Genomic DNA, 21,686 nt, shown 5'->3' on the forward strand with positions numbered 1-21,686 from the left:
TAAATGATATTTCTTAGATTTTAATCCAGGTATTGCGCACTCTTTTTACACACAGTTAAGATTTTTTATTAATTATTAGCGCATATAGAAAGTGTTTTAAATCAATTTATTTATTCATGTTATAATTAAATAGCACTTAAAGATTTTTGTTTGTATAATTTTTCTTATTTAGTTAGATATTGTTACATGGCATGCCCATATGCGAAATTTTGTAAACCCAATGTGGACCATTAGTTAGACTTTACCAGACTGGTTTTTGTTCCCCTTGTCACTTTTAATTTTTGTTCTAGATACTATTGATACCAGTTTTCTTTATCTTTTCGTTGAAATGAGCTGATATTTGTTATTTTCTTATAATTTAATAAATCGAATTAAAAGGCGTTATGTATTTATGTAGAGGTTTGGCAAGATTTGAAAAGCTTCATCAATGGTAGTGACCAATTTTCGATTGCTTTTACTTTACTTGGATCAGTATTGACACTATTTTCGGATATTATATATGCGATTCTAACTCTTTTTTTGAAAGAAACAGGAAGCTCGGAAGCTTCTTTAACTGTTCTATAAATACTTTTCTCAATGTTATGGCGTCATTCGGATAAGCTAATTATGATTCCTAAATTTTTCCACATAACACACTTTCCATAAGCCTTCTAAAGGTAGTCCGAGCATTACAGTATCCAAAAATCATTAATTAACTGCCAAAATCCAATTTCAGATGATGCATTTTTACATACCAGATCCAGCGTTAAAACCATTATGAGCCTGTCCAGGGTATCATCAATCGTAATTTAATAATAAATAAAATTTAAATATTTTGATTCTGATCGATTTCACACTGATTTGTGCAATTGCAACTGGTCAAATATTTTAGACTACGATAACGTTGAGGACAAGCTGCAGTTTTTTACTGACTTAATAGTTGCTCTATTTGATATACATGCCCCTAAGCGTAGGATTAAAGTCACCAAACCAAAATCACCTTGGTTTACAGATGTTCTAAAGTTAATGAAAGCTGAAAGAAATAAAGCTTTGTCAAAGTATAAAAAATCTCGTGAGATCAAAGACTGGGAGGCCTATAAAACCTTAAGAAATATGTTTACCCAGGCTGTCCGCAGCGAAAAGAAAGCATATCTAGAATATGTGACAAGCAGCAAAAATGATAAGTTGATGTGGCAATCTATAAATCAATTAAATGTTTACAATAAAACAAAAAATAATTTTAACTTACCATTAAACTTAAATAGCCCAGACAAGATTAATCATTTTTTTATTGAGTCAGTACGCAAAATATGTCCCACTGTCGACCAAGACACAATAAATTACTATAATACAAACCGCGGGACTAATGGCAGGTTTAAGTTAAATCTTGTTACTGAAAAGGATGTTGAAAGTGCTCTATCCCAACTAAGATCGAATGCTGCTGGCGCTGATGGCATAACTTATTCCATGCTTAGACTATGCTGTCCTCTTGTTATTCCATTTTTGACCAATATATTCAATACATCAATAGAAACGGGTGTTTTTCCATCTCAGTGGAAGACAGCTATTGTTATTCCTATACCAAAAACTCCAGGTGTAAAACAACTGTCAGATTTGAGGCCAATTAGCCTTTTGAGTGTTTTGTCTAAGGTATATGAGCGGCTTATATATAAGCAAATACTGCTTTATTTTCACGAACATCATTTACTTTTTGAGGGCCAGTCTGGTTTTCGTAAGGGATTTAGTACAGCAACGGCCCTGCTCAATATTCTTGATAACATAATTAAGGCATCAGATCGTGGATATACGTCCGCGGTTGTGTTTCTCGACTTTAGCAAGGCATTCGATACTTTGGATCCAAAACTTTTTCGAGCAAAGCTGAAATATTATGGTTTTGAAGAAATAACTTTAGATTTGCTCGGGGATTATTTGGAGGGGAGATGGCAGCGTGTGTCTTTAAATAATAATAAACCTGAAAGTCTTGGCGTGGAGAGGGGTGTGCCACAAGGATCAATACTGGGGCCACTGTTGTTTATTATTTTTACAGCGGACATGTGGAAATCTGTTAGAGGCTGCAACCTAAGTCAGTATGCTGATGACACCCAAATAGGAGCAGAATTCTCAAAAAATAATTTTAAGGCGGCTGAATACAGACTTAATGAAACGCTAAATAGTATATTAACATATTCAAATAATAACGGTTTAAAGTTAAATCCCAATAAATTCGCAGTAATGTTCTTTGGGCCAAATACCGGGTGGGCTAAATCGAATATAAAAATTCAAATGGGTGGTGTTGATATACCAGTGGTTGCAGAGTACAAGAACTTGGGAGTTTGGTTCGATGAGAAATTAAGATTTAGGGGACATATTTCAAGGGTTAAACAAAAATCCTATTTTTCATTGCGTAATTTATATAAAAGCAGGCACTTTCTCAACTTCGGTATAAAGAAGCAGTTATGTGAGACCCTGGTTTTGTCCCAGTGCAACTACTGCAACTTTGTCTATGGCCCTTGTCTTGATATGAGTAGTAAGTACAAGTTACAAAAAATACAAAACTCCTGCATAAGACTTATTTTTAATCTACGCTTAAAAGATCACGTCAGCCATATACAATAGGAGCTTCAGTGGTTAAGTATTGAGGACAGACAGCAGCTTCATTTTGCTTCTTTTCTTCATAGGATGCTCAAAACTGAATCGCCAAACTATCTATTTGCAAAAATTACACCTAGATCAAGCCTTCATAACCGAGATACTAGATATAGAGACTATTATGAAATTCCAAGGCATAAGGGAAGCTTCTTTAAATCTTGCTTTAGCTATACTTCTGTTAATTTATTAAATCATTTGCCTGGAAACATAAAAATGTTTAATCAATTCAACTTCGACTTTTAAAAAGAAGTATAAAAGTTACCTTTTTTCTAAATACTAATCACTTTATTTATTTTATTTATTGTTTTTTTTTTTTTTTTTTTTTTTTTTTTTTGATTAATCACTTGTTTTTGTCATGTGGATTCTGGAGAGAATTTTGCCTTATTTTTTTTGTTTTTGATTTACTTTTGTCTGGTAGACTGGAGACTATTTTGTGATGTTAGAGACTATTTTTTATTTTGATTTACTTTTTGTTTTGTAGATTTTTTAGGGACAATTTTCAGTTGTATTTTCTATTTATTTGAATATTTAATTTACCTTACTGTATGTTTCGACGTTGTTGTAATTATTGAAATCTTATATTTTGTTTTTGCTATGAATACTCGGCTAGCAACAGCTGTGCTGAATCTCACCGAGTATAAAATAAAGTCGTTTTTTATTTTTTTTTATTTTTTTAATATCATTTAGTCGCCGATAGTATACATGAATTAAAAAATATCCTTTTTTTCTCCACTTATACAACTGGAGTTGTCAAAGATCACTGGATTAGATTTATCATTCCTTGTATCCTCATTATTTGAAACATTGAAGAAACTCCATCTTGCTTAGCTATTGTTTTCAATGTAAATTGAATATAAGAAAGTTTAAAATTAGAAAGATGTTTAGATGGCCCTATTCTTTGTATTTCTGTAATGCATACTCATCGAATTTGCGACTTAGAAAAGAATTCAAATAAAAATTTGCAACGTCGCTGAGATCCCCGTTGCCAAAGACAGGAAGTACCCGGTGGTAAAAGAACCGCCTCGTTCAGTATTTTGCTAAGTTTGTATGTTTATTGTTTTATAATCATGATTTTATAAAATTGCATAGGCTGCTGGCCTTTTTGGAATAAAATAGAGAGAAGAAGCCATTTTCGGGCTTCTTTTCTCAGACATAGTTTAAATTTGTTTGCCTTCTTTGTTTCCTTCTCGTAGTTTAATTTCCCCTGGCATCGTCCTCTAATTGATTGAGTTAGGTACAAATTTTGGTAGCTTACATTATTGCTGAATTATTTGCTTAACACTTCTCGTCTCAACAGTAAACACATTAGTATTTTAAACACAGTAGTGGGATCTGATAATGTTTTAAATATTCATGATTGTGGAAGATTTAATTTAGTGTCTGATGTATTAATAAGCCCTACCGATGTAATTTTTTTTTTAGACTAGACATTAACAAAAGAGCTGGGCCTGACCTTATATACAGTAGAGTGCTAAAAAAATGTTGCCACTCACTCTATCTACCTATTTATTATATTAATCAATCTTTATTACCTAAGTACGAGTTTTAGGAGTGTTTTTGAGTTTCCCAATAATTGGAAATTATCAAATGTTTATCCAATGCTTAAATCTGGTAACAAAAATTGCGTTTTAAATTATAGCCTCATCAGCATCTTATCATCTATCCCTAAACTTTTCAAGTACTGTATGAAAAAATTTCTATCTAAAGTTTTTCGGGAGATAATTGTTGATTAGCAGCATGGTTTTATTAAGGGGCGTTAAGTTGCAACAAATCTTTTTTTCTTTACCAATTATAATTTTAAATCTTTTGGAAAAAGCTGTGAAACTCATACCATCTACACAGACTTCAGTAAGGCATTTGATAAAGTCAATCATAGTGTCTTGGTTGATAAACTTGTAAAAATTAGCATTTGTATCTCTTTAATACAATGAATTAGATAGTATTTAACCAAAGGCGAGCAGAAAGTAAAAATAGAAAGCCTCGTATCTTCACCATTTCATGCATCTTCTGGACCTCCTCAGGGTTCCCATCTCGGACCCCAGTTTTCAGTCTTTTTCTAAACGATCTTGAATCTCTCATTAAATCCCATTTCCTACTTATTGCCGACGATCCAAAATTCTACAGGCAAATCTTATCTCCAAATGATATAAATACTGCAAAATGATAAAAAACTTAACTATAAAAACTTAATTATATAATTAAGTTTTCATATTATTATTATTTATATTATATTATTAATATTAATTATAAAAATATTATATTCCTGGAACTAACAAAATGACATGCTACTTAACGTAAATGAATGTTGTTTTATGAAATTAAGTAGACAAAAAAATCTTCACGCTGTTGATTATTCCATTAACAATATTGCATTAAAAAGTGTTGAACTGGTGAAGGATCTGGGTGTTTACCTACATGCAAAGCTTAGTTTTTCTCACCATTTTGACATTATGATCTGTAAGGCAAATAAACTGTTCGGCTTCGTAAGGAGATCATGCAAGGGTTTTATAAACATGCCGGTATTAAATATCCAATCCAGATTTATAAAGTTTATAAGATACAGACTATTTAAATCTGGGGTAGTTCTCAATACTGAGCGAACTGTCTTATTTGTCTACTACTGCGTTGTTACTAAGAAGAGAATTTTATAATTAGTAGATCAAACGAACTTACCTAAGTGATGTTCGATCTAAATTATATTCATCCCTCGACGAAGTAATTAGGGTGCATATTGTAGTATCGTTTATACTGCTTCGAACACACACTATCAAAAAAAAAGGCTGTAAATACCTTTCCGCCGGCACCTGAACTGGTCCTGTCAACCGATGTCATTCTCTACAAAGTCGCATAATGTTGCATGTTAGGGGAACTACCAAATTTTATTCCAAGTTTGGTAAGGGCGGGCGGGAGCCTATTTACTTCGTCGAGGGATGAATATAATTTAGATCGAACATCACTTAGGTAAGTTCGTTTGATCTACTAGTTATATTACATGCCTCAACTCGTAAATAGGGTACATATTGTAGATGTTTAAAGCCAAAACATGCAACAGATTTGCGATATTATGCCAAATAAAGAATACCTACCCAAATCTATAATGAACTCTTATGTTATGAGGAAATAAATTAACCATGTGTTCAAACAAAATAGGTTTTACTACCTACTCTTTAATAGATGTTAACAAAAATATCAAACATATGCCTCTAGAGGTAAATACACAAAATAAGTAACAAAACAAAATAGAAATCTTAATTACATAAACAGAATGTTAATCACCTAAGACCATTCCACAAAAGTTGATAAAATCTTGCGAAGGTACCTGGGCTGGGATTCTAAAATCACGACTCGATCTCGATACGATCAGCGACTCAGTCGTGACGACAAGGGTGATTCTACATTTCAATCGTCGGCTAAACTCGTTTTATTCGATTTGATTTAGGTTTCTTGGTACATATTTGTTATTTTTCCTAATATTTGACAGATGGAAACGTTAACTAACACTACTACGTCAATAAATACAACAGTAAACACTAAGAATTTTCATTTATTTTGTAAATTTTTTTTGCCTTCGTGTTTTTTTATTTAAATATATGCCTATATTATTTCTATAAAATAAAAAAAATTCGTTTAAAACCACCACTATCCATTGGAAAATAATAATTCAATTCATGGAAAATCACAAAAACTTGTTGTGTTCATCCACTTTTGGTTTTAATATGGCAACATGGGTGCAATCAATACGACCTATAATACCAGGGAAATTGGATTTCTCTATAAATGTTAATTTATTAATTTCTCTCATCTCTTATATTTGGAAAATTAATCGGTCAGCAAGGTGATTGTCAATAATTTCAGTAATTTTATGGATTTAACGACTTGCAGTAGTTTCGCTAATTCCAAATTGAAAATCTTGTCCAATGCTTCATTGGTAATAATCCGTGGCATAAAATCTTGACATACTAAAACTGACCATTCAATGATAACTCTACTTCCTTTGCCTGTATTATTAACAGAAGTAATAATAAGAAAATCTCATCCATTTTTCACAAAGAGACCGACGTATACAACAGACGAAAAACAATGAAAAACCGTGATGAGACCGTGACTTTGTGTTTTTCATTGTTTTTCGTCTGTTATTAACAGAAGTTTGTGGAAAATAGGGTCGAATTAAATCTATTAGTTTTTGTGTTTAAGAAAGCTTCTTGATATACTAATGAAAACCAGCTGGTATGACTATTGGTAAACAATAAATGAAACAAATACGTTTAAAAAAAGATGCTGTCATATTATGCACGTATTAAAAAAGGAAGAAGCTATATCGTCTGGTGTATACGATATACCCAAGCGTGTCGTCGACAAATCGTTAAAAACTAGGCAATCCGCAAGATACTCACGACTGAAATTTTATTTAGAATCAGTCATATCGAGTAATCGCGTCGAATCGTGATTTTAGAATCCCAGCCCTGACTTTTCTGACCATCCGGCCGAACGTCTAATTACGTCTATCCCTACACCCCTCCGAGCTGCCGCTGATGTAGAGGCGTGCCTGGTACTATGCGCGGTGAACACTTTTGTGTCAATGCCGCTCTTCCCGAGAATATCTTTAACCCATCGAGATGTTTGCGATGAAGCATTTTTGAACGGCTTTTTGTGAGTTAAAAACAGATGGTTTGTCTCAGCGTTTCTTAGACCCCGCGTTTTCTGTAAGTGTAATTTCAATGTGCTTGCGACACATATTTGTTTATTATTTTTAAAGAATGGGATAGAAATATTTGGTTGGCATTTATTTCGGCCAGATGTTTTTAACCTTTTTGGTATTTTAATGTTTAAACCTTCAGAAGATTCTATAATATTACAATGTTCTATGCTAGTTATGAATTGTAAACGTTGTCCCGTTGCTAGGAGTAAAAGGACTACAGCCTTCTGCGTTAAATTTTGCAAATTTATTTTTTCATTGGTTTATTTCTATAAATAATTTAGAACGACTGAAGGGTCCCAGGTAGATTCATATTTAGGTAAATTCGGCCGGAGTCCATAGATACCCTAAAAAAATCTTTTAAGTCTAAAGTCATTAGAAAAATCGTAACTAGCTATTTGCGAGATTGCCGCTCTATACGAGTTCAACGTCCCAAACGAGTAACCCTTATTAAAACAAACTGATAAAAATTTGATTAAGTGTTCAGTGGACACTGAGAAGACGTCAATCTTTTGTTTTTGGCAAAAATTTCACCATTGTTTTAGCCCGCTGTTGTACTGCTGCAGCGTTGAACTCATGACGGATGCCATACATATGTCTAGAGCTTCCTCTGGGACTTTGCCTCTTTGAAGCGCTTGCCTGATAAGCGTCATGCTACCAGGGAAAGTTGCTGGTAGAGAGGGTGCCGCGATCTATCGGGAAATAAAACTAAATTGGTACTTGGTTTAAAAAGAACAGCATCCCGGATTAACAAGGAGGTTAATAAAGGATACCATGGCTGGGTCATCCAGAAGGGTGCGATTACTATCCTTCTGCCTCATCATCCACGATCTTTTGTAACACCTTAATCAACAAGGAAAAAGGAGGGAATGCGTAAAAATTCAAGTTACTCCACTTTAACGTGAACGCGTCAACACCGGAACTCTCCGGGTCTACCTGCCATGATATAAAATTCTCACATTTCGAGTTAATCCGGCTTGCAAATAAATCTATGCCTGGTTTCCCAAATAATGCAAAAACCTTCTTAAAAATTTTGGGATTTAATTCAAACTCTGTTTCGCAGTTTATAACTCTTGACTCCCTATCCGCCTCCCGATTATCTGACGACTTCACGTATGAAGCAAACACAAAAATACTCTTTTTCTCGCACCACTGCCAAAGCTTTCTAGCAATGTCATTTAATGTGGGATAACGAGTGCTTCCCATGCGATTTATGCATGCTATAGCGGTCTTGTTATCAATTCTTAACAAAATAGAACAATCTGAAAGATTTTCTGCAAAACATTTTAACCCAAAAAATGCAGCTAAAAGTTCTAAGTGGTTTATGTGATAACGTTTTTCCTCTACCGACCAGTAACCATGTGCTCTTTGTTCATTGCAAAAAATACCCCACCCTGTTCGGGAGGCATCCGAAAAGATTTCTATGACATAATTGGGAGGTCTTAGTGATTTTTTAGAAGTAAAATGTGAGCGCCACCATAAAAAATCACCAGATAATAGGGTGGATGGAATTTTCATTTTAGAATGGAAATCGCCCCTGCATTTATTTAGTGCTTTCCATTTTTCGCGTTCGAAGAGTTACGTGTATAACTAACCGTAAGGAATCACCGGACAACATGAAACAATGGATCCAATAAGGGTAGAAAAATATCTAATTTTGCAAGAAGTTTTCTGCCGGACATATCAGTTAGTTTAATCAGTCGAGAATTTTTTTCATCTGGTAGGGAAACGGTAAACTCTTTAGAGTCGTACTTAAAACCTAAATAAGTACATATTGTCTAGGATCCAGAGAGCTTTTCTTAAAGTTAATAATAAACCCTAACTTTTAAAGAGTATTACATGTTACTAGCACATTATTATAACATTCCAAAAAGGTATTTCCCATAAGCCAGAAATCGTCCAGATATAAGTTTGAGATTAAGCCCTTGTTTCTTAAATATGACAGAACTGGTTTCATAAAGGCAAACAGTTAAACTGATATAAAACTCCCTTAAAGAAAAACCTTAAATATTTCTTATGAACTTTGTTAATGGAAACTAAAAAATAGGCATCTTTTAAGTCTAAGGTGGCCATAAAGCAATCTTTTTTAATAAGTTTCATAACAGTTTTATAATCCTCTAATTTAAAGTGTTCATTTTTAATATATTTGTTAAGCGATTTCAGGTTTATTATCAACCTGGGGGACCCGTCACTTTTGGGTGTCAAAAAAATATTTGATATAAATTGTCCCTTACATTTCTTAACCTTCTCTATGGCACCCTTTTTTAAAAGATCCCATAAACAATTTTCTATTTGAACTTTTTCCCTGAAAGACCAGTTTGGTTCATTGGGCATATTCTTTTGGCGAGGTATCTTATAAAAGGGTATTTTCATCCCTTTAATATATGACAAAACCCGTTTGTCACATGTAATAAGTTTCCAATGTTCATAAAAATGTCTTAGTCGCCCAGCGGTTTCACTCACCTGAGGCTCTCGAGACCTTAAATTCTCATGTCTCGTCTCCTGGAAGTCGATGGTTGGTTCCTCTTGTCGGAGTACTGTCGGCGACGGAAGTTCTGCTGTTTCCAGGTTCTGCTGTGTCGGCTCCGGGACTGCTGTACCTGTTGTCTGCCCTGGCGCGTCCCGAATGGAGTTATGGACAGACGTTTCGAGTTTAAATTTTTCAACGGATTGGGTTTCTGGATTTTAAGTTCCTGGCCGGATCTCTCCATATTTTTCAATGCCTTTATTTTATCCTCTAAGTCATCACCAAAGAGCCATTCCGTTATAACAGTCTTATCCAGAGTATCTTTTAACTCCTTATTAAGCACCATAGATGCGAGTTCTCTACGAGAATTCGACTCTGAATGAAAAAGATCTCCCAATAAACGGTCAGCATCGCTCAGCCTCTTTATATTTATCCTGTTGGCCTCCCCCTCATTTTGAAGCAAATCAGACAGAGCTAGCCCCAAGGCGGAGATAGCGGCTCCTACTTGAGTCTGTAAAAGAGCTAGACGTATGTCTCTTCATGTTGCTGATTCCGAGAATGCCGCTTGGACTACCTCATTGAGCCTAGGTGGGTTCAATTTATCACAATTCTCAGGAATACGGTATGCTGAGATTAAAGAATCTCGGTCCTCTGTAGATAAACTTTGTTTAAGGATTGCCATCCATCTATCTGCTAGGTCTTGTTGAATCTTAGAAAGCCTGTTATCGGACTGAGCTAGATTGGGACCTAATAATGATAGAATGTCATCTCCCAAGGTAACAGAGGGAGGATGATCGTCAATATTTTTCATCGCATTCGGGCTACTTGACTCCTCGTCTGAGGAAATAATTCGCCGAAATCTCTTTATGGGCACTGGGGATGTACTGCGAGAGCTCGATTCTGAACTATCAGAAGAACTTACAGTCCTACGTTTATAACGTGATTTTTTAGACTCACGGTCTTTCTTTCTATGCACACGCTCCCGGCGTGAATTATCGGAATCATGTTCACGACATGATTCAACCATCCTTTTCAAACGTTTTTCCAATTTCCTAATCTCGGATCTTTTAGATATACTCACTTTCACTTTTGGCGTAATGCTATATTAAACGCGCGAAAACCACGCGTAAATTTCACTAATTTCAAAAAAGGCGAACCGTACCGTCTTGTGCGTTCGACACACTATAAAGGAATGACATCGGACTTTTTTTTTGATAGTGTGTGTTCGAAGCAGTATAAACGATACTACAATATGTACCCTATTTGCGAGTCGAGGCATGTAATTTAACTCTTTCAAGGACCCTGGTGTACAAAATGTACCACCTTAATGCATGCTCTAGTTAGGCGGTGGTACATATTTAGCACCACTGGTATAAAATTTATTTACGAATGGAGCAGTGGTTTAGTTTATGAACCACCATTAGAAATAAGTTGTTTACGTCCTTATAAAGAAGTGCGCCTTGCGGTAACGGCGCCGGACATAGAGCCACTGCCTGAAAAATAAATTAAGGTTATAATTAAGTTGTCAAGAGTGTAAACTAACTGTGAGTGAGAGGAAGACTAAAAAAGTAAGTATATTTGTATATTTGCGTTGTAATTATATTATAAAGCTATTTTCTTATGATGGAGACTGAATATTTATTTGAAAAAATCCTGTAATATTTGATATCTGTCTGGTATTCTATGCGTACCACCGCACACATTAGGTTTTTTATTTTTTGCGACAGCTTTTTTTTATTTTCAGGTTCCAACATGTCCGACTTGCCATTTAAGTTGGTTAACATGACGCAAGATGATCTATTCGCTGAAATAGAGAATATTTATTTAGAAATAGAACAAAATCATGCAGTCGCTGAAGAAATTCCTTCTGATAGCGAATCATTAGCCAGTAACAAGGGCGAAGAAGAAAGCGACACGGAAGCAACCATCGGAAATAATGTGCTAATATATTCAAGTAGTGACTCTGAAGATGATTTGCCTTTGATAACAATTGCTAGAAAAATTCAAACAGCTGCATTTGCCACACCTGCTGACAGAAAACCTCCAATTTGGTCTAATGTGGAAACTCCTGCTTCACCTCCAGATTTTGCTGCTCAGTCTGGTTTAGCTGATTGCGTGACGAATATGATAGATCCAACTCCGTGCAAACTGTTTCAGCTGTTTTTTTCTGAGAATTTCATAAAAGATATGGTTTTTGAAACAAATTTGTATGCTCAACAAAAGTTTAGCAAGCATAAACCAACCGATGTTCGCGAAATAAAAACATTTTTGGGGTTGAATTTACTTATGGGCATAAAGCGCCTTCCGAGTTATAGGGACCATTGGTCCAGTGCGCCAGATCTTCATGACTCTTATGTAAGTAATCTAATGTCAGTGAAGCGTTTTAGTTGGCTACTTGGTAACTTTCACTTGAACGACAATTCACTGATGGCAAAAAAAGGGGAAGCAAATTACGACAAACTATATAAAGTAAGGCCATTGTTGATTTCTATGGCAGAGGCTTTTGGCAAATGCATGCTGCCAAGTCGTGAAGTTGCCATAGATGAATCTATGATAAAATTTAAAGGGAGAAGCTCCCTCAAACAATATATGCCAAAGAAGCCCACTAAAAGAGGGTATAAAGTGTGGGTACTGGCAGATAAAAACGGATATTGTCTAAAATTTGATATTTATACAGGAAAGCCAAGTGGTAATGCCGAGAAGAACTTAGGGTCAAGAGTTGTCAAACAGCTATGTGAAGGGCTAGAAAATAAAAACCACCTTGTCTACTTTGACAATTTTTTTAACGGGGTAGAACTTATGGAAGATCTAAAGAATATGAATATACATGCCTGCGGCACTGTTAATTCTTCTAGGGGACATATACCGAATTTTAAAGCTGATAAGAACATGAAAAGAGGTGAAATGGAGTGGTTTACGAGCAATAGTGATTTATCGGTCATTAAATGGAAGGATAAGCGTTCCGTTTTTCTTTTGTCCAACTTCCACGATCCACGTGATATGCTTGAAGTGAACCGGAAAGAAAAGGATGGATCAATTACCAAAGTACCCTGTCCAAAGGCACTTGCTGACTATAATGCAAATATGAATTTTGTTGACAAGTTCGACCAAAATTTGTCTTACTACAAAATAGATCGAAAAAGTCATAAATGGTGGCATCGAATTTTCTTTTTTTTTCTGGACGCTGCAGTTGTTAATGCTTTTGTATTATATAAGGGACTGCAGCTTCCACCTCTTTCTATGAAAGATTTCCGACGAAGTATAATAGAAGGACTTGTAGCAGAAGCTCTGGTGGCTAGAAAAAGATCTGCTTCAAGTTTTGAAACTATTGCTATAAAGAAAAATGAACCATATGTTTCCGAAGAAGTCCGATTTGAAGGTTCGACACATCAACCTGAACGTGGTACTCGACGTCGATGTGCTAACTGTAGCACCAAAAAGAACCAAGTCAGAACGGAATGGGTTTGCAGCGCTTGCAACGTGCCTCTCTGCTTAACTGAAAATAAAACATGTTTTCAAGACTTTCATAGAAATAAATAAGAACGGGGCAGTGGTACATATATAGCACCAGTTGTTTTTTCACATTTATGTACAAAATAATAAGTAAAAATAAAAAATAAACAAAGTTACTAGTATTATTTATGTTCTTAAGTTATAGTTTACAGAAAAATAAACATAATAAGAAAAAAAAAATCTGTGCCCAAATAAAGAATAAAAATTTTAAATTTGTTGCCCCTGAAAGAGTTAATGTATGTTTTGCTTACAAAGTGCTGAATAGCCTTTATAAGCAAAACAGGCATAAAATTTAAGTCTGTTTTGCTTTTAATTGTAAGTATTTGGCTCTCTTCTCAATTCATATCCCATTTATTGAAACCTTTTGCATATAACTTTTTTCAAGCATCACATATTTTAAACAATCCAATAAATCGGATTTCTATAACTTTATACATTATATCCGAAATAACAATTTGCAGTCACCTAAGTTCAGATTACTCTTATTTTCACTAGTTGCAATGTTGTTTTCAGTGTAAAATTTAGTTAGTTTTGCAACGACGTTTATTTTAGACCAAACTTCGACGTACTGCACTTATATCGCAACTGTTGTAAAACTCTGCTATTTTTACAACGTATTTTTTTACTATAGATGGTAGCAGTAGTAATTTACACTTAAAACAACGACGTGCAGACGTGTACAATTTTTCTAATCAAAAACCCAGTAAGAACAACATTATCTCATCGTTAGCGAATGGGTATTACATTGCCTGATCGTCTGTGTTGAGCATTTTTCGCTGTAGAGGGAGCTTTTTGACATATTAAGAGTTTTAGGAAGAAGATGAAAAACAAAGGTAGAGAGAACAGGAGGAAAAAAAATTAATTAAACATAACCTACTTAATCTATATTTTTATTTTTATAATTCATTTTTTGCTCGTAATAATTGGGAATTATTATTTTCATTTTGCTTTAAAAAATAAGAGATATAAAGACTTTAAATATTCTGCACCTTACTACAGACGCAAAAAAAGACTTGCAATGGAAGCAAAAATGCCTACAACTAGCTTCCCTGAAGTTGATATGGATTATGTAGAATCAATGGAAGTGACGGAAGATAAAAAAAAAGATGAAATATAAAAATCTTAGGTTAGGTCCATCCGTTCTTCTTCTTGTTTTAGGCCAACCAGGGACAACGACAACGGGTTTCTACCAATAAAAAAAATTACTTATTTTTTTTTCGAAATCTGCTATAAATTCAGGGCGCGCGTGTTATTTAGGGCTAAAATAACATCTTTTCACAGTAAACTATGTTCCGTTTATAAATTAGGTGCTTGTAGATCTTTTAAAACGGGTATTTTACCCGTATAATTTACTATATTAAACTACATACAAAACAAATTTTAATAAGGACTGTTTAAAAGATGGATTAAAAAGGTTGTATTTTTAAAGTAAAAAGTTTAAAAAAAAAAGAAGTTAAAAAAATCTCTTTCAAATTGGTGTAAAACGGGGTTGTCTCTACGGTTAAGATTTAAGATAACGTAACAATGCATCGTTGTGTTTCAATTTGCAACGTTGTCGCGTCGAAAAATTGCTAATTGGGATATTAGTATACCTATTGTGTATTATCTTAGTATGCTTATGTTGGAAGTAGTAATAAATAAATATAACCGACACATGGATTAAAATGCAAATTTTAGCTTTGAAACAAAAAGATAAAAGCTGTGGCAGCCTGGTAAATAAATTATTAACCTACAAAAAATACAAGTCACAACCTTAAGGAATAGGTGTAATACAAATTTGTAAATCTAGGATGCAACACAAGTTCAGACATAGATAATAAAATTTGCATAATATATGTATACACAACTAGTAGTAATATAGTAATACATAAAATAGTAACAACTAAATCTTACACTTGCTACTTAATATTTAATTTACTATTAGCAATATGTATTTAAAAATATAAAGTTATATGAGGGTAACTTCTAAGCTACCATAACTAATTAAGACAACGTAGTTATATGGTATTGTATTTTTTGTACCATTTTGCAAACCATTTATAGGTAGCGAGAGGTCCGATATATGTTTATTCACACATGTTGCCATAATATAGGAAAAGCTGCGTTTAAAAATTTATTTGCGATGCCGTAAGATGTCGATATCCTACATTAACTCCGTGAGTAACAGCCCTGCACGTAACTCTGCCTAGTAGTTAGGGAAAACAATTGAATCGTTCATTTCAAAAACCACGTAAGTCAAAAAAGTATACTTTTCAGGAAACAAAATATAATTTCAGAAAACTGATTATTTAAAAAAGTATTTTTTTTAGTAGAAATAAATATTTTTTATTTGAAGTGATTAGTTACCAAAAGCAAGCGCATTCAGAAAAATTCCAAAAAACTAGAATTTGTTAAAAAAAATTAAATAAAAATTTTGACTTATGTTGTTTTTGCATGGAGAAAATTTGTTAAATTCTTTTTTGCATTTTTAGGAAGATATAAACTAAAAATTACATGTTCAAAATATTTATTCAAAAATAATTATAAATTCAAACAAAAAAAAAAACAGGTAGGTTAAATAATGTTTAGGGATTTAGGGTACATAGTCAAAATGTTCGTTATTCTCGACATTTTCTTGGATATCTTGCTCTTCTCCTGTTGGCCATCGAAAAATTTCCTCATAAAATGGCATAATTATGCTGTTGAAGTATGCTATTTCTGACTTGTTTGATGTTTTCAATATTTTTGGATAAGCCTGCTTGTCTGGTAAAGATATTTCCATAGCTTTGTTTCTAACCAACTGGAACGTATGTCTACTTAAGCCATCAATGAACTGTCTGGTAACAATGGCTCCTTTTTTATTCCGATCATATTCAAAGGACATACACGTGGATGGAGAAAATAACTGCTTATTTTCTTTTGGAACGTGTCTTCCAAAACTCTCATCTGATAGGCTGTTCTCTTATAGTAGGTAGGCCACCATTTTGAAAAATTCATGACTTCACCCGTTGACAACAAAAATACGGAAAAGCTTGGGTTTGCCTTTGACTTTATGTCATAATACTCTCCAGGGACATATATACGGTCACATTTCTTTATTTTTCTCGTCATAACGCCAAAGTCTTGGTCATTGGAAAGAAAAGAATGACCGCGTATGGGAAAATAATGTGTTATTTTTAAAAAACGTTTTGTGTCAGTTAGAGATAGTAAGAATCTTATCATTGTATTATTCTTATTTTGACCTGGACAGTTGTTTGAGAAAAGGTGAAGTTCTTGGATATTTTCCCCCAAAAAATTATCCAAATAGTGATGGATCATGGAACAAACCTCGTTGGCACCTTTATTTGCCACTCCTTCATAGTAAATGTAAAATACGGATTCATTAGTATTGAGATTCTTGATCCTGAAACAATTGACCCATAGATGTCTAAGGTAAAATATCTCCTGTATTGGTATATTTGGGAGTGGCAAATTTTGCATATAATCAAACGTTAAAGCAGCCAGATCGTCCCGATCCTGACAAATTTCTTTTACAGCTACAATCTTGTTATGACATTTTTTCGCTCGTCTTTTATGAACCGCGAGTTCTGCGTCGGCTGCCATTTTCGCATGTCCTAAAGTGGGGCTCCTGATTTTGACCCCTAATACTTCACAAGTAATGCATGTGTCGACCTGTGGTCTTCCAAACCGTAAAGAAAAAGTGTTTTTGAAATAGTTGGCGTAGAACGCATAGGTAACTTTTAAATTCGGATGTTTTCTTCTGAACAAATCATGCATGGTTTTAACATCCAATCTTGCATCTAAATATTCAATATCTTTGCCTGAGTAATAAGTTCTCTTTCGAGGGAAATCCAAATTATGATCGTGTATTTCTTTTAAAATTTCAGGCCGTGTAGTATTGGCCTTGGGATGTTGGTCTCGTTTGTCATAAGGAGTTTCCGATCTAACAAGTAGGTCGCATAGGCGTCTTACTCGGTTTTCTGTTATGCCAAAAATGGAGATAAAAGCTTTCTTGCATACGACTTTATTTTTCAATTTTGTAACGATGAAATATTTGAAAGCATAATCTCTAGGTACAGCTCCTTCTTTACGTGGTCGGTGGGTCTTCACTGCTTTTTTTTCAATAAGCTGTTGCATGAAAATATCCTGTTCATTCTTAGTTTGAAAAGAATTGATTTTACTAATACAAAATGCCAAATCATCTTGAGTAAGATTTTCAAAGCATGCCATTTTACATCTAAAATATATTAGAATTTCTCACTAATGATTCATGCCAATTAGAACGAAAAACTTACGTGCAACGGGGTCCGGTAGCACGTGGTGGCAAAACTTTTCCTTTCCAGTTGATATGTTCAAGCCCCTTAACTTTTGATTTCTTGATAATATTTCTTTTGTATGATTCCAGTCGCCGTTGCCTCTTTTTCAGAGGTTCTGGTCGATTTTCTATTTCGCTACTTGAACTATCGGACATTTTTTGACGATATTTACGTACCAAAATAAAAAATTACGTTACGACGACTAACAATCAACGACAAACTGAGAATGTAAACAACTAAGAATAGCCACACAGAAGAAACGTCATGATGATGCCCCCACTCTTAATAAGATAATCGTTGCAAAACCAAAATCGTTGCAAAACAACATAAGTCATTGACTAATGTGGTTTTTGCAGTGCATTCTGAAATTAGAGTCGGTTCATTTCTATATCGGTATATTTGACTTGCGTGGTTTTTGCCTATAACGTGTAGGAACACATGACAAGCCGTTTCATGGCAAAAACGACATATTGGAAAAAATTGACTTATGTGGTTTTTGAAATGAGCGATTCAATTATTTTTTAAGTAGCAAAATACAGTGTAATTTAACTCTTTCCTTTGAGACATATTCAGCCAGTCCTTTAATTTGTGTAATACCCCCCGTGGTCCTCCTATTTGAAATATGTATCTCACACATGCATTTTGAAGTTTTTCCACATACTTTTTGTCCATATAATCAAGACAAGGAAGGAATGGTCCTTCTAGTATCACAGAAATTCATATGTAAAAAAATCAGAATCGCAGAGCAGCTTTTTTGTTTCTATATTCAACTATATGTGAATAAAGAGATTTAAGCATTGAATAACCTTTTTGTAAATTTTTTGTTACATGAAGAGAAAATTTCAAGTCATAGTCAATATACACCAAGATTCCTACTCATGTTTTGAAATGAACTTAGTTTATTATTGATGTGGAAAAGAATTCGATTAAGAAAGTTTTGTCTTAAGCTGTATTTAGTAAACAATATAGAAACAGACTTTTTCGGATTTAGCTGCAAATAATGCCTTAAGGTCATACAGCAATTTTAGGGCTTTATTTAAATAATGGTTGGCATATTCAGGATTAAAGATATCAAAGGCAAAAATTATCTGAGTGCCAGTGTAAATATGATGTTTTGAACTTTTTAAATACATAACAAGTTGACCCGTATAAATGGAATAAAAAAGGGGACCCAAAATACATCCGTATGGTACGCCTGATAAAAGACAAAAGACATTCAAAGAAACTCTGTGTTTCCTATCAGTAATAAATCTTCATGAGATCCACTGCTTGAATAGAAAATCCTACAAAACCAAGAATTGATAATAAAATCACATGATTAAGCGTGTCTGTAATCCAACATAACCAACACTGTCGACATGCTTTCGTCCAAAGATCTGAAAATACCGGTTACAGCACACATCGGTTACATTACAAATTGTTTAGTTGAACCGAAAAACAGATTGTTTTACAGGAATTACAGAATTATTTGTTAAGAATAAATTGATCTGCGACTCCAGACACTTTTCAAGAAGGGCTTATTGCGAAGTTTAATCAAAAGACGAATATTATCAGTTATCTAAGGTGTGTAAGGCTTCCTCTTACTATTTATATTTATTACTGGCGCGTAACGATTAAAAAGCTGAAGAATATTTGCAGTAAAGAAATGAACTTTATCGTTTACATTTTGCAGGTTAAATAGAATATTCAAGTTAATATACCTTAAGCCATATTTTTAATATGTTAACTCTCACTATCAATATTTTTAATATCACAATAGCTGAAATTGTTGAAGGGCAGTTTTTCAAAATTATCATAATGTAAAATGCAATAAATTAGATAGTGGTCAGATACAATTTGGTCTCTAATTCCCTGTAGTGTTTTTATTATTTAAAGAAATCAGATCTGTTATAGTAAAGCTGTTTGCATTGACTCGGGTTGATGCAGCACTTAACCGACTGGATCGGTTGTTCATATTGAGGCTTTATGTAAAAAATTAAATTAAGCAAAAGTATGAGTATACTATAAATTTAATTTTAATAAAAAATATTAACAAAAATATTAAACACTATTACTAAAAAACTATATACTCGCAACTTAAAAAATAATTCATATTTATATAACCAAAAATAACAAGATAAAAAGTTGCGACACGTACGATAAATAAAAGAGTTTAAATACGGTTACGCGTCAATAAAAAGCAAAGCGGCAAAAATCCAAAAACACGTCAAGAAAAAAAAATTTATAAATAAAAAAAAAAATTCTGATGAAGACAACTTTTGACCAAAAAGTATAGTACAACTTTAGAACAAATTTTTTCAGAAGGTGAAAGAATATAAAAATAAGGTCAAAGACAGCAATAAGGAGAGCTTTTACGGAATATCTTAATAAAGTAGATGCTTTGTTTTTTATAATTAATAAATTTACTTTTAATAAAATTATGCCTCGAAATATTATGAATACGTGGGACAAAAATATAAATTTTTAATTTAATTGGTTTCTAATACTAACCACATTATTTGTACAGTATTTAAGTAAGCAAATATCAGATATGTACTTCATATTTAAGTTTGCCAGATAGTCGACAGGTAGTTGTCCTATGAAGAAATTATTAAAAAGCTTTTAAACCTTTTAATTATGCTGTACATAATCATAGAAAAGTAGAAATTATTGAAAATTAAAATATTAATTGAAAAAATGTAAAAGTTACGTGGCAGAGCTATTTGAGCAACACTATTCTAGAAATGATGCATCTTTAATGTGTTTTTTAAAGTGATGGTTGAATTTCGTGAAATAAAATTTGATACTAAATGAATCTTGACAATTATCTTCACTTGTACAAGTATCCGTACTTTAAAAGAATAAAAAATGCATTTTTTTAAAATTAAAGTAAATTTTGATATTATGTGATTAAACAAATGATTTATGATAATTTTTATGTTATCCTTTTCAAAAGCAAGTTTAGCAAGTCTTTGAATTTTACCAAAATTTAATTTTTCCACTAGGCATACAATATGTTATAGTGGATGGCAGAAGGTACGATTTGGATGGGCAGCCTTAAATAAAAAGTTTTTCATATGGCAAAAAATGTATATACAAATGTTAGAAACTGGATAATTATTTTAAAGTCATAAATTTATTCTAAATCTGTCACTTTCCACTCTATGATAATTTTTTTTTCTATTTCGTTGTAATGGTTGGCCCCTATTTTTCATGATTTGTAGCTCTTTTCTTTTTAAAAATGTATCTATAATTTGCATCACAGGTTTTGTCACAAGTTGATCCGAGTTTCTACCAAAAAAAAAGTCGTTGTGATTAAAATTGTTTTTTTCGACTCCGTAGATTCCTACTCTAATAGATTCGGGAAGTTGTTTGTAAAGAAGCAGCGCATCCTACAAAAAAAAAGAAAGAATTGTAAATGTTCATTAATAAAAATTATTATCCTATTGCCTATTATGAAAAACTTTCTTTATTTCATTAAACACTTTTTTTAGCTTTGAGTTAACTTTTTGGAAAATTCCATAATAATTTAACGGGCTCTGTAGTGACCCAATATAGTAAAATAAGTAAACAAGAATAAAATTCTTATTTTTTGTACTTTTGTTTGCTTTTACCTCTTTTGTAGTTGCCCAGTCGTTCCTAGCATAAATAATAAATATAGGCACTTTTATTTTTTTAATATCATATTCTGGAGGTGTCATGTTTCCATAGAGAAACTGATTTTTTCCGGGTCCATAATCATATTTTCTAAAATTTCCTTTTGCTGATTCGCCAAGGAACGTCAAGGTTTTAAGTGAGGTTCCGCCTGGCAATTGGTTAAAATATACTGGAATTGTCTCCTAAAAGTTATAAAAAAAATCAAACAAATATTTACATGTCTACAATATAGAGTATTTTAATAAAAAAATATATATATATTTTTTTTAAGTTTAACGCTTAATCAGAAGAAAAGCAAATTATTTGAATCTTTGCCAATTTGAAAGTGATTAAATAAGAAAATTTCTTTCTATTAGCGCGATTAGCACTCGCTAACCTTTTCTCTATGTCATGCATCTTCGGCTTTAGACATTCTTATACTACCCAATCCAGAAACATTACCCTATTTTTA

The 21,686-nt window shown here is 33.2% G+C and overlaps 3 protein-coding genes across 5 annotated transcripts in view; 1 reads left to right on the forward strand and 2 right to left on the reverse strand.

Moving 5' to 3' along the window:
• Positions 1 to 11,543: 11,543 nt before the first annotated feature.
• On the forward strand, positions 11,544 to 13,331 carry LOC126738769 (piggyBac transposable element-derived protein 4-like). Its single transcript, XM_050444204.1, has one exon. It carries the CDS (start codon positions 11,544 to 11,546, stop codon positions 13,329 to 13,331), a length of 1,788 nt encoding a protein of 595 aa, XP_050300161.1.
• A 2,462-nt stretch (positions 13,332 to 15,793) lies between these two features.
• Positions 15,794 to 18,153, reverse strand: LOC126738511 (uncharacterized). The gene is made up of 2 exons (XM_050443882.1): positions 17,579 to 18,153; positions 15,794 to 17,520 (listed from the first exon to the last, which is right to left on the reverse strand). Exons 1-2 carry the CDS (start codon positions 17,752 to 17,754, stop codon positions 16,101 to 16,103), a joined length of 1,596 nt encoding a protein of 531 aa, XP_050299839.1. The 5' UTR covers positions 17,755 to 18,153; the 3' UTR covers positions 15,794 to 16,100.
• A 1,437-nt stretch (positions 18,154 to 19,590) lies between these two features.
• Positions 19,591 to 21,686, reverse strand: part of LOC126738580 (lipase 3-like) — a 35,765-nt gene continuing 33,669 nt past the window's right edge. For 2 of the 3 annotated variants that reach the window (XM_050443975.1, XM_050443976.1), the window contains 2 exons: positions 21,193 to 21,417; positions 19,591 to 20,970 (listed from right to left, as the gene is read on the reverse strand). In XM_050443975.1, coding sequence (XP_050299932.1) covers positions 20,707 to 20,970; positions 21,193 to 21,417 — 489 coding nt within the window. In that variant the 3' untranslated portion in view covers positions 19,591 to 20,706. The remainder of the gene's footprint in view (positions 20,971 to 21,192; positions 21,418 to 21,686) is intronic. The other variant, XM_050443977.1, reaches the window with a different exon arrangement.

Source organism: Anthonomus grandis, chromosome 7 (assembly GCF_022605725.1).
Source record: "Anthonomus grandis grandis chromosome 7, icAntGran1.3, whole genome shotgun sequence".
Classification (NCBI taxonomy): domain Eukaryota; kingdom Metazoa; phylum Arthropoda; class Insecta; order Coleoptera; family Curculionidae; genus Anthonomus; species Anthonomus grandis.